General features: G+C 52.8%; 5 protein-coding genes across 5 annotated transcripts in view; 3 read left to right on the top strand and 2 right to left on the bottom strand.

The window, feature by feature from the left end:
• The first annotated feature begins 111 nt into the window (after positions 1-111).
• On the top strand, positions 112-868 carry GUITHDRAFT_154353 (hypothetical protein). Its single transcript, XM_005826636.1, has one exon. The coding sequence runs from the start codon at positions 170-172 to the stop codon at positions 659-661; it is 492 nt and encodes a 163-aa protein (XP_005826693.1). The 5' UTR covers positions 112-169; the 3' UTR covers positions 662-868.
• Positions 869-919: 51 nt separating this feature from the next.
• Positions 920-1,180, top strand: GUITHDRAFT_76217 (hypothetical protein; the record flags this gene model as incomplete). The annotated part of the gene is made up of 2 exons (XM_005826637.1): positions 920-1,039; positions 1,082-1,180. Coding segments are annotated over 2 exons (219 nt in total), but the record flags the coding sequence as incomplete, so codon positions are not given.
• Positions 1,181-4,646: 3,466 nt separating this feature from the next.
• Positions 4,647-5,468, bottom strand: GUITHDRAFT_61044 (hypothetical protein; the record flags this gene model as incomplete). The annotated part of the gene is made up of 1 exon (XM_005826638.1): positions 4,647-5,468. A coding segment is annotated over one exon (822 nt), but the record flags the coding sequence as incomplete, so codon positions are not given.
• A 2,712-nt stretch (positions 5,469-8,180) lies between these two features.
• GUITHDRAFT_114211 (hypothetical protein) lies at positions 8,181-9,202 on the bottom strand (the record flags this gene model as incomplete). Its single annotated transcript, XM_005826639.1, has 5 exons — positions 8,181-8,252; positions 8,302-8,402; positions 8,461-8,588; positions 8,635-8,738; positions 9,197-9,202. 5 exons carry the CDS (start codon positions 9,200-9,202, stop codon positions 8,181-8,183), a joined length of 411 nt encoding a protein of 136 aa, XP_005826696.1.
• A 1,239-nt stretch (positions 9,203-10,441) lies between these two features.
• GUITHDRAFT_154354 (hypothetical protein) overlaps positions 10,442-12,027 on the top strand; it is a 5,626-nt gene continuing 4,040 nt past the window's right edge. The window contains exons 1-7 of the mRNA XM_005826640.1: positions 10,442-10,557; positions 10,777-10,928; positions 10,973-11,131; positions 11,225-11,368; positions 11,459-11,568; positions 11,628-11,718; positions 11,842-11,958. Of these exons, the coding sequence (XP_005826697.1) occupies positions 10,455-10,557; positions 10,777-10,928; positions 10,973-11,131; positions 11,225-11,368; positions 11,459-11,568; positions 11,628-11,718; positions 11,842-11,958 (876 nt within the window). The 5' untranslated portion in view covers positions 10,442-10,454. The remainder of the gene's footprint in view (positions 10,558-10,776; positions 10,929-10,972; positions 11,132-11,224; positions 11,369-11,458; positions 11,569-11,627; positions 11,719-11,841; positions 11,959-12,027) is intronic.

The raw sequence follows: 12,027 nt of genomic DNA on the forward strand, positions 1-12,027 counted from the left end.
GCATCAGGGTTAGAAACTGGATCTGTATCCAGAGTTCTTTAAGATCTTTTTTGATGTTGCGCTGTTTCTTATTCCAAATTTTAATCTTTGTTCTTTGCAGAGCCCCAACTAGAGATTTTGGATTCGTCCTTAGTCTCGTGCAGTTGAGGTTTTCTTGGGAGCTCTTTCGATGGAAATTCCTTCATCTTGGGAAACTCCATACTCTTGTGATTCTTCTGGCTGGGGAGCTTTCGAGAAAAGTTGCATCTCTCCGCGAGAAGAGTTTTATAACGCTCAGTCAAGAGCATCGCCCAACAGGTTCGGGGCTGAAGAGCGTCTTAGCGGAGCAGCAACACCGAACAGGGAACTGAGCAAACACCTTCACAACACTTCGCCTACCAACAGTAGCTTCTCAAAGGCTTCCTTTGGAGGTGCACCGTTCGCTGTCAAGCCCGAGGGAGCACGTACTGGCGGCGGATTAGCTCCCCCTTTCCTTACTTCCTCGCCTGCACTGAGTCTGGGAGGAATGATGTCGGGCATGCCCATTCGCCCTAACGTCGTCATGATGGAACCAGGAAGGGGATTGACCAACCCAGGACCAGGCCAGAACGTTCGCGGTCCGTCACCTCAAGAAGGACAGTTCAGGTTCATCTTGACAAGGTGTCGATTCTTTTTCATCTGAGTTGTCCTGTGCAGGAATGGACCTTCCCCTCCGACTGGATTCATACCAGAAGTCAGTGCTCAGCCGCGAGTGGACGATCTTGCCGATCAGTTGGCAAACACGTATCTGGAGCAGCATTACAATCCCCCTATCGGCAACGGGCCACTTCAGAATCAAATGATGCATCAAAATCAGCAAGGTATGCTCAATATTCCGGATCTCATGTCCCAGCAATTCTTGCAAGGACAGTTCCGTCCAAATTGGCCTCAGATGCCGGAGATGCCTCCAAAGGGTTTCAAGACTGTAATCTGTAAGTTTTGGGAGAACAACATGTGTGCCAAGGGCGCAAGTTGCACATTTGCACATGGCATGGAAGAGCTAAGGAGATACACCAATGCTGTATCGATGAACAACGGCCTGATGGCCTCTTCGCCTTTGAAGATGGAGAGGTTCAAGACCAAGCTGTGCCTCTTCCACATGCAGGGTCGCTGCTGCAAAGGTCCAAGTTGCCCTTACGCTCACGGCCTTCAGGAGCTCCGGCCCTTCTCTAACACATCGCCAAACAATCTTGACAGCTTTCCGCCCTCGATGTTGACTCAGGAGATGTTGATGAACCAATCGTTGTTTCCTGGAAGTCAGTTGAAGGCCAACATTCCTTACGGCAACAATGCGGGTGGCATGCCAGAGCCACCCCTGAGCGAAGAGGAGCCCTTGTTCAGCAGTGTGGACGATCAGACCGAGAGTGGACAGGGAGGTAACTCAGTGCAATCAACAGTTAACGAAGACGGAGACATAGACGCTGCTCAAAGAGCTGCTGCTTTGCGCTATTTTCAGAACCAACAGATGATGCTGGCGATGCAACAGCAGTCTCTGCAGATGCAGCAAATCCATTTGCAGGCCAAAGAAATGCAGAACCTTCAATACATGCACGGTATGGTTCAGGAGCCGCACATGCAGTGCTCATCCGGTTTAGCTATGAGGATGGCAAACCATCCTTTCTCTCAGAATGTGGCAACGATGAATGGCTCATGGCCGCAAGGTCCCTTTCTTCCCGACGACGTCTAACGCAGTAGGTGATGACGTGACATATTCATTTTATTGATTTCTGAGGAGCCCACTGTAAAGATTTGTGTAATTGGTGGATTGAATACTAAATCAATAACAGCATAATTTTCAAAACAGAAGATCTAGAAAATGCAAGTTAAAGTTTGAAATAAATTTATGATCGAAATCATGGCCTGAAGTATTATCCTCTGCCTTCCTCATTTCCATCATCTCGCGTGTACTTTACATGGCGCCCTCCTGGGAAGGAGCTGGGATGTCCCCTCAGCAGCTCAGCCCTGACACCTGCTTGCTCCCCTGAGCAGCTTCAACCCCCTCTGCCTCCACCGGCAGGAACAGCACGTAGCTGGTAACGGGAAAGGCGTCGTCCTGTTCAAGCATGAGTGGAGGAGGAGGGGGGGGGGGGGGGAGGAGGAGGAGGAGGAGGAGGAGAGAGGAGGAGAGAGGAGGAGAGAGATGGAAGCCATGCCTCTGTCGATGCCTTCTGGTCACTCCAGCTGCCGCTCTTGCTCAGGCACCTGCAGGAAGGTCAGACGATTCCTCGCCTCCTCGATTCAACTCACAGCCAGTGGGAGACAGTGTACTCCGAATCGTCCTGCAGGCAAGTGAGTGAGGGAGAAGAGGGGAGGAGCAGCATGGGCCGGACATGGAGGACGATGTGGATCAAGATCTCAAAGGGGACGAGGGACCATCGGGTAACTTCGTAGGGCTCAGCGTTGATGTCTATCTTGGCCTGCAGAGGACGAGGTCAGCACTAACGGTCGGGGGAGTTGTGGCTCAGGAAACCTGTCCCCTCCTGTCCGGGAAGAGGTCGAAGGAGACTCGTTTGATGTAGCGGGAAAGCGAGCTTCCGTTGGCCTCCCTCACAAAGGCTGTCCATGAATGCGCCTGAGGCTTCTCGTTCACCGAGGAGGTGGCGAAAGAGTCATGGTGGCTGGCATCCGGGGAGGCGGCAGGAGAGCGCATGATGGACTCGACCGGAGGGCTTCCCTTGCCGTTGTAGATGTTGCCCATGTGCAGTCGCAGGATCACGTTGACGTCAGTCTTGCCTTCGATGTAAGCGGACGGTCGAAGTCTGGGGGCGGTGCGAGAAGAGAAGCGGCTGATGCTGAGGTTGCGGCTGAAGGAGAGGGGTAGATCTTCGTGGACGGTCCGGTGGAAGGGATTGAGCAAGCCCTCTTTGGTGGGATCCGAAGGGGAGAGAGAGTTTCTGACGGGTGAGAGGTCCTGCAACTTACTTCACATCAGAGGACAGGATCAGGTCATTTTGAAAGCTCACCGAGCTCTTGGGAACAGTCGCATCCGCATTAGTGACATGTGAAGTTGGGTCAGTCCGTACTGAGCTGGGGGCTGTACACCATGACCACGAGACTTGCACCTTTGACCCCTGCTCCTCGAATTGACGTCGCAGCGTCTCCTTCTCCTGCTTCTCGATCTCAACCTTCTGTCTTAAGTAATCTGCTACGGCAGGTTGGCCCGTCGGCATCGAGACGGTGACCAAGTTGGCAGGGATCGAGTGCTTGAGGGACGACTCCTTGCGCCCCAAAATCTCAAACTCCTCCGCCGTCCCCCGCATGATGGGCCGCTTGAAGCCGCTGTCGATGTTTCTCTGTGACATGTGCTCCTTCGGCTTGAGTCTGATCTCGTACCGATTACCGTGGTGGGAATCCGTCTTGATCTCCATGATGAAGGAATCTTTGCCATCCTGGTAAGCTTTCTCCAACTGCCGGGCATCCTCGGGGTCGTACAGCCGCCAATGTCTGTGATGTAAGAAGCGCCATTGAGTGGGAGCGACCGGCCTGCTGGCCTCAGGCTTCTCTGCCGGAGCTCCTGCGTGTTGATCTGTGAAAGGATGAAGAAGGGAAGGGAGAGGAGAACAAAGACAGGGTAGACATCACGGGAAGGGGTGGAGCGAGAAGTGAGTCAACTGACTTGGCAAAGTGAAGAGCTCACCTTTCTGACCTCCAGCACCCTCTCTTCCACTTGATGGAGGAACAACCTTGCCAACCACCAAATCTCTCCCAGCTGCTCCTGCCCCTGCCCCTGCCCCTGCCCCTGCCCCTGCCCCTGCTCTTGCTAATGCCCCTGCCTCTGCTCCTGCTCCTGCAACTGGACCTGCCGCTGCGACCTCCCTCCCAGCTGCTGCTGTCACACCGCACATCGCTGCGGCTGCAGGAGGAAGTTCCCTGACAGCTGCTGCAGGAGAAGCTCTTACACTGGGAGGCAACACATTGGCAGGAGCTGCGCTCCGTGCAGGCGTCTGCTGCAAATTCAAGTAACTGGCCCGATCGATGCATCTTTCTTCACATACCATTGGTAGACGATGCGCCATCTGAGTCTCGCTGCTCGCCTTCGGCTCCGTGTCCTCAGGATTTGACAGGAGCCAATTGGCGGCCAGCTCGACCTTGTTGTCAAACATAGAAAGAGCTCGAGATGATGTTTCCACCGTCCAACCCATGTTGACAAGCTTAGCAAGAGCGTCGTCGTCGACCTGCACGAAACTTGAAGTGTCTGGAGCAGCCGAGAGCATCGCAGACTCAAGGCAGACTCCGTTGAGCAGCTCCTCCTCCGTCACCACCGACGCGACCTCATGCTGGAACGAGGAGTCGCTCCCCTTGCTGCTCCCAAAATGTGGCTTGGAGAAGATCTCGTTGAATTCCGAGTTGAAGGAGAGCTCTTCCCCTCTGGGGAGCGAGCGAATCAAGCTCGCACCAGAGTCCTCCCTCACCACTGCGGCAGGAACTCGAGAGACGACGAGATGGCTCGACGAGTCGTCGCTCTCTTGCGCATCCTCGAAGACGTCTACATCTTCGACCTCAGAGCTCGAGTGTGAAGTTACAGTCTTGGAGGAATCCATGGACCGCAAGACGTTAGTCGCTCTCTTCAGCTTCATCGACCTGTCGAAGCCGATAGTTCCACCCTGGTCTTGCGCATCCTCCCCTCGAACAAACTCGTGCTTGAGCAACTCGGCCGAGTGAAGTCGCATGGCAGGGTCGGGCTCAAGGCACTTCAGTATGAAGTCTCTCCCTTCCTCTGACATGCTCCGTGGAGGAACCGGAGGCTTCGGAGCATTGGGCTTGTCCTTACTCAGTCGGCCGATGTTCCATATCAGGGCCATGTGGTTGGTGTACTCCTGGAAAGGAAGCTCCGCTGTTATCATCTCGATGGCAGTGATTCCGAGGGACCATATGTCAATGTTGTACGTGTAGTCTCTCTCGTTCTTGGCTCGAACGACCTCAGGGGCGATGTAGTTTGGTGTGCCGACCGGTTGGACCGCCTTCAGTCCTCCACTTCCCTTCTGCAAGGTCGAAGTGACGCGCAATGATGAACCGAAGTCAGAGAGCTTGACGACGCCAGAGACCGTGACAAGAATGTTTCCTGGCTTAATGTCTCGGTGAATCACCGCGTTGCTATGCAGGTAGTGCAGGCCCTGCAGGATCTGCCGTGTGTAGTGCCGAAGAATGTCCTCTGACATCGCCCCGAAGGCTTGCAGGATGTTTGCAACGGATCCGCCCGGTACATACTCCATCCAGATCACAGCAAGGCTCTTGGATACAACTTTGGAAGCGATGTACCGCACGATGTTGGGGTGCTTGAGCTTCTCCAGCAGCGTCTTCTCCATGTTGTAAGTGTCGAACACATGCCGACCCTTGTCTGATGATAGATCAAGTCGTTTGACCGCCAACAGGGTCCCATCACCTTTCATTCCCATGTGCACAGAACCGTAAGCGCCCTGCCCCAACAGCTTCCCTTGCTTCCATGTGATGGGCTCGTCGCAACCCTCGTGCGGAGGGATAGCGACGAGGGACAGCGGGTCTATGTCATCTTGCAGAAACACGATCCTCAGAGGCTTCAACTCCGACCAGTGACCTGATATCAGATACTTCTCCTTCATGTCCTCAAAGACTTCGTCGTTGTTCACTTTCACCACGTCGCCGTCAATATCTACATGATGCATCATTCGGGTAATATCTTCTTCCGTCAGATTCATAAAGAAGGCATCCAACACGGTTTGCAGGAACATGTTGTAAGTCACCCTGACGTTAAACTGTAGCAGACGATGCTCCTTCCCGAATTCAATCTTCACCTTGAACTCATTAGGTGAGTTAGAAAAATGGCTTTTCAACGCATTCGGACGATTCGCTCGCGGTGAAGCATCAAAAACAGAGTGGTAATCTCGATTAAACAGAAGTCTCCCCTTGTCCTGATCAAAGTCACCGATGGTATGATGGATTTCACGGGGCTGCATGATTTCCGAATTCATTCCCGGCTTCTTTGCTTCGACAGAGTCGCTATCCTGTAGTCCGGGTATCAAAACATTCTCGTTCGACCCTCCATTCCCGTCATCAATCCCACTGAGTCGAGCAAGCAATCTTTCTTTCTCTCGCCGAATTTCAATGAGCCTCTTCTCTTCGTGCCTCAGCTCAAGAATATCACGCTCAAGCTCTTTGATCTGGTCGTCTGACATCTTGTTGCCACTGCTGGATGGCGAAGGAGTCGATCGGTTATTCGGCATGTTCTCGAATTTTCCCCTGAGACTGTCTACTCGCCCTCTATCCCTCTCCATCTCTTGCTCCTCTGAGCCCGATTGCATTTTCAAGAAACTGGCGGTTCTTGTATCAACCCCTAGAGCGGTCCAACCAGTCACGGAGGCTCAAACCTTCAACACTGGCATCCAAGATGGGTCCTCAAAGGGCTGGCATCGAGTTCAAACATCTCCGACCACCCTCGCCCCACATCTCATCCTGGCCAACGCTCCTGCCATGACGTATCAGAACCAGCCGTTCTGCACAGCAGCGCAATCCCTCCTGGTATTTCAATAGCTACATAACCGATGTGGGCAACCTTACCATCCTCCTACTTCAAATCGCTGAATTTCTTACAATGCCTCATCCTATTTCTCGCCTCCTCCTCGTCCTGCGTTTTCGGATAGCTATCGATCTTACCAGAGCTCTGACCTCTCATCGTTTTCATTCCTCCTTTTCAATTTTCTCCAACTCCACCAATTGGTCTTGTCCCTCTTGTCTTGCTTCCCTCGTCTTCTCACCGTCCTCCCATTATCCTACTTATCCGCTCCCCACACGTAGCCCAGACCGCACTCCGCCTCCTTCTGTCGACTCCTTCAACCAAGCAATGCCTCGTTTCTAACTTGCTTCTTTACTGTTATTCTCATCACAGTCTTATCGAATTCCTTCATGTCTCATATCACTGACTTTCAACTAACTGCACTTCTCTGTCGCAAGTCTCTGTCTCCTCTTTACTGTCCCTCCTTTCCTTCTGTCATAAACTCTTCCCGTTAGTTCTCCTCCTCCTCTTCTCCTTCTCAACCATTCTGCCTCTCATCCTCTCTCAAATTCGTTCCCTCATATCCTCTCCCTCTCCCTCCCTCCTCTTCCTCCTCCTCCTCACCTGCGTTGCTTACAGGGCTTCGACGCCATTTTTTCAACCAACCCCCACCCCTCGTCTGGACATCATCTACCCCACCCAGTTAATACTACCCCTGCAACTTCTTGTGTGCCACCCCGAAAATGTGCACCCACCCCTACTCAACGAATCTCCGCTATAATGAGTCACTACTACCCCTAACTTTCCGATGAATCACCCCCATCTTTTAGTCTTGGTTCTCCAGAAGGAAAACTCCATCAGCAACCACCCCCATTATAGAGTACCCCCACCGAAAGACCCCTCACCACTTATTGTTTACTACCCCTACCATACCATTCAAAGTTCACCACCCCTACCCCTGTCGACATACGTCCCCTCCCCAGATACATCCCCCTACCCCTCGTCTATCCCACCCACCCACCACGCCCACACAACCTCTACAAACTTTACCTCACCCCTACCCTGTATCGATAGGAATAATCACCCCACCCCTTCAATTCTATCACTCCCCCGATTTTCCCCTACAAAAAGTTCTTGAAGATTACCCCTACCCCCTTGTTTCCACACCCCCACCCCACCCTTCACCGTCTGAGCTCGCAAGTTCCCCTAATGACGGAAGAGGAGGATCGGAGTAGTGGGAGGGCGAGGATGGAAAGATCAGCCGAGCATGAGAAGGGACGAGAAGAAGGAAGAAGGAAGAAGAGAAGGTGACAGCGAGAGCATCTCCAGGAGCCATGAGATCATCAGATCTGCGATGGAAAGATACAGAAGGGAAGGACAGTGGTAAGGAAGGGCGAAGGGAAAGAAGGGAAGGGAGAGAAGGGGGATAGTTTGCGGTTTTACATGCTATCGTTCTTTGAGGCCACATTTGTTGTGCTTGAGAATTGAAGAGATTCGGCCTGAGGTGATACCACGATCCCATTGTTTGAAAGTTGGGGTGACAAAGTTGAAACAATGGAGACCGTAACTATCGCTGTAAAACGCATTCCTGCTGGAGCTAGCTGACCACCATCCGTGCTCTTCGTTGAGTACATAGCAGCTGGGCTATGAGTGTTTATTGTTTGTTCTGTTAGCAAAGTGCGAGTAAGAGCTGTCAAGGGGTGGGGACGTGTCCGGTATGTTTTTCCAAGTAATCGTTGGCGGCTCCGCCGTTCGATCGTAATTCCTGTGCAAGACAGTGAGCATAGAGAGGCAGCGCAGGCTACATCGTTCACATACGTTGAGTTCCTAAAATTCTTGAGTGAGTTCTCCATTGAACCGATTGGTAGATACGTGTGTCCAACAATCTTCTGGAAAGGAACCCGCCAGTTCTGACCTGCATACCCAACCTCAACTGAGCCACAGCAAGTCAAACACCCAAGAGCTCTCCTTACCCGAGGAGATCTTCTTGCTGTTTGCTGTGTGTCGCTGGTGCCAGGACTCCCAATCACTCTGGCTCATTGTGATGGTTCGACACTGCTCCTTGGTAAACCCCACACGCCATGCGTCGCCATGCTCCGTCCTGTCTCATGTCAGCATGTAGCAGCCGAGGCCAACAGGACAACGACCTCCCACGAGAAACGCGCAGAGAGGCTCGGGGGAAAACGATCCTGTGCTCCCAAGGACCAGATCGAGGCAGCTCAGTAAGGCAGGTCTCACCAGACAGGATCTTCTGACATCGAGTTATCAGCGCTTGCCCGCTAGAGGCAGCAAACTGTTGGCGAGAATGAGCTTCCTGCGAATGGAAGGTAAGCAAGGAGCGCGGTTGGTGACCTTGCAGTCAGATTTCACACCCTCTCCTCTCCCTCTGCACTTAGTTATCACACTTCCACTTAGTTTCTCACACTTCCATCCGATCAAAGAATTCTTCAACAAAAGACGTTGCCATCGTCATATCAATCATCGTCAGCAACTCATCATGGTCGCCTTTTTTTACCTCCCCCTCCATCCCGCAAACTTACACACATAACCAATGTCCCCGTGACCGCCACCATCAACATCTCATCATAATCTCATCGATAACGTAATTCTGCTTCTGCTCCTCTTGCTGAACCTGCTGCTCTTCGCCCCCTCCCAGCCCCCCCCTCTTCCGTCTCCCCTTCCCTTCCCCCTCCCCTCCCCTCTGCTTACCGGCATTTCGGCAACGGTCAAACGGTTGACCCGAAGACCCTGAGGCGCGCTCGGACCCGGTCGCGCAAACTGTCAGTGGCGGGGCCCGCCCGACTTGATCAGTTATAAATAAATATTATTTTAACTGGTGATACTGTATATTTAAAACTTTATAGTTTTGTATTGATGGTACAGAAAACTAGCTAGTCAAAGTGGCACAAACAGCTTATCTCATACAGATTTGTATCTATCAATTATGACTCAATGATTGAGAATACTATATAAAAATTTGTAGATTGTATTTTATATTAAGTTATTAAATCTGTTGTATATCAACATGTACGACAGGTTTTGAATGAACTAGGGATCATCCTTCAGCTACATTATAAAAATAAATAAAATTTATTGTACCACAGCCCCATACACTTTCTAAAAACACATTTTTCCTGTCTGTGTGCTATCACGCACATAGCAAGCTGACTCGCCGAGGGGTTCCTTCCTGCAGGAGTCACAGGGGATGGGGGGTCTAATTCCTGTGGGTACTTTATAACCTTTAGAAATCAGGGGTGTATGCTGGTGTAAAAAGGGGCTCCGTGGTAAGAAAGAGGGTGGGGTCATAATTCATATGGGTGGGGTAGGATGTTTAGACCAAAAGTTGAACGGGCAACACCGGGCAGCAATAAAAACATATGTTATTGTATAAATTGATTACCAGAAATAATTTTATATCGTACCGAACACTATATAAACTTATAACAAATATTTTATATGTATAATGCACCTTTTAAAATCTTTTGTGACGGCCATCCCAGCCCCCATATCGATCCCCCCGCTATGCTGCCTCCTGCTTGCGCCGTTTCCTTCCCGCTCATTTCTCCCGCCCTCCTCCCTCCTCTCTCCCCGTTCTCCCTCCTCGTTTCTCTGCGTGTCACCGCCTCATGCACTCGATTGAGATTGATCCTTCTCTTGCTTCCCTTGTTCGGATCAGGCTAGTTGCCAAGACACTTGCCTTGCGCTCTATCCCGATCCTCTGCCCTCGCCCCCCAAACTTGCCCGGCCACCAGCGAAGTGTCACCATGATTGATTTCATCCACGTGGCGTCTCTTGTCGCCCTCTTATCTTCAGTGTAGATGCTTCATGGTCTTTCTTTGTACCGATCCCCTCCAGGAATCTCGCAGAGCGCACAGAGGCAGAGAGTGCTGTAGATACACTTTATGATGACAGAGGACATCTTCGTCTGTTGGCAACAGTTCTCATCTTTCCAGCAGGAGCCATCAGGATGTTCCTCTTGCGATCAGCTGCTGTTGCCTCCTTCCTGTTAGCGTGCGGTCTCCCCTACTCATCTGCCTTCGTCGGCAGCGGACTCACTGTCACGCCCAAGGGTGAAAAACTTTTCCCTTGCTCCTGTCTTCCTGCCTTCCTGCCTTCCTGCCTTCCTGCCTCCTTCCATCCTCTCTACCTTCTCCCCTCTGCTTGATTGCTTCTCGTCTCCTCTCCACTTTGATTGCTCCTCCTGTTCCGGCCGATCTGTTGCTTCAACACCCTGCTTCGGGCTTCCTCGTCTCATCCTGCAGCGCATGCCTCCTGATGTCCGCCAGCAGATGCTCGTCTCAGGACGGCTGTTTCAGCGACTGCGTCCCGTTCCACTCCGCTGGGGCTCAAAATGGAGGATCCTCTGCTCCTGAGAGCAGCCAGGGGGGAGAAGGTGGAGATGACACCGGTGTGGATGATGAGGCAGGCGGGCAGGCACATGCAGGCAAGCAGGCAGCGTGCGAGGTCGCAGCTCACGGGGGATGGCAGGAGTACCGGGAGCTCGTGAAGAAGTACCCTACCTTCAGGGAGAGGTCCGAGATACCTGAGGTCGCGACGGAGATCTCCCTGCAGCCGTGGGAGGCGTACGGGGTGGACGGATGCATCCTCTTCTCCGACATTCTCACGCCCCTTCCTGGGATGGGTCAGTGGGCCATGGCGGGAAGGAGGATAGAGGAGGGGAAAGGGAGGAGGAGGAGGAGGAGGAGGAGGAGGCAGCCCGACTAACCAGGAGCAGGTGTGGAGTTCGACATCAAGGAGACGAGCGGGCCGAAGCTGAAGCCCCTGAGGACGAAGGAGCAGATTGACACGATGAAGATCTGCTCGGACTGGTCCACCTCCATGCCCTTCGTCAAGCAGACCCTCGGAGAGCTGCGCAAGAGGGTTCGTGCTTCTCCTCCTCGTCCCTTCCTCTGTGTCTCCTTCTCCTTGTCCTCAAGCTCCCAACCTGATGCTGAGGCCATGCTCGCGCAGGTGGGAAACTCGGCGACTGTGCTGGGGTTCGTGGGCCTTCCGTTCACTCTGGCGACCTACTTGGTGGAGGGAGGAACCAGCTCTGAGTACCTCGAGATCAAGAAGATGATGTGAGGGAGGAGAGGGGAGCGGCGCAGGAGCAGCAGGAGTGATGTGGCTGCTTGTTCAGGTACTATAATCCCTCCCTCCTCACGGCCATGCTGGAGAACCTTGCCGAGAACATCGGAAACTACGCGAACTTTCAGATCGAGGCCGGAGCTCAGGTGAGGAGAGGGAGGGGGAGGAGGGGAAAGGGAGATCAGGCAAGCAGGCAGGCTGGAGGGGAGGGAGGGAGGGGCGGGAAGGCAGGGAGGGAGTAGGGAGGCTCATTTGATGCGTCTGCCCAGGTCATCCAGATCTTTGACTCTTGGGCGGGCTCTCTGTCCCCCGAGGACTACGACCTCTTCGCCTTCCCGTACCAGAAGATGGTTGTCAACGCCATCAAGAAGAAGCACCCTGATGTATGCTCCTCCTCGCATTCCTCCCCAGCACCACAGCCTCTACCACTCCCCTTCCTCTCCTCCTCCTCG

The sequence above is a fragment of the Guillardia theta genome (assembly GCF_000315625.1).
Source record: "Guillardia theta CCMP2712 unplaced genomic scaffold GUITHscaffold_73, whole genome shotgun sequence".
Taxonomy (NCBI): Eukaryota; class Cryptophyceae; order Pyrenomonadales; family Geminigeraceae; genus Guillardia; species Guillardia theta.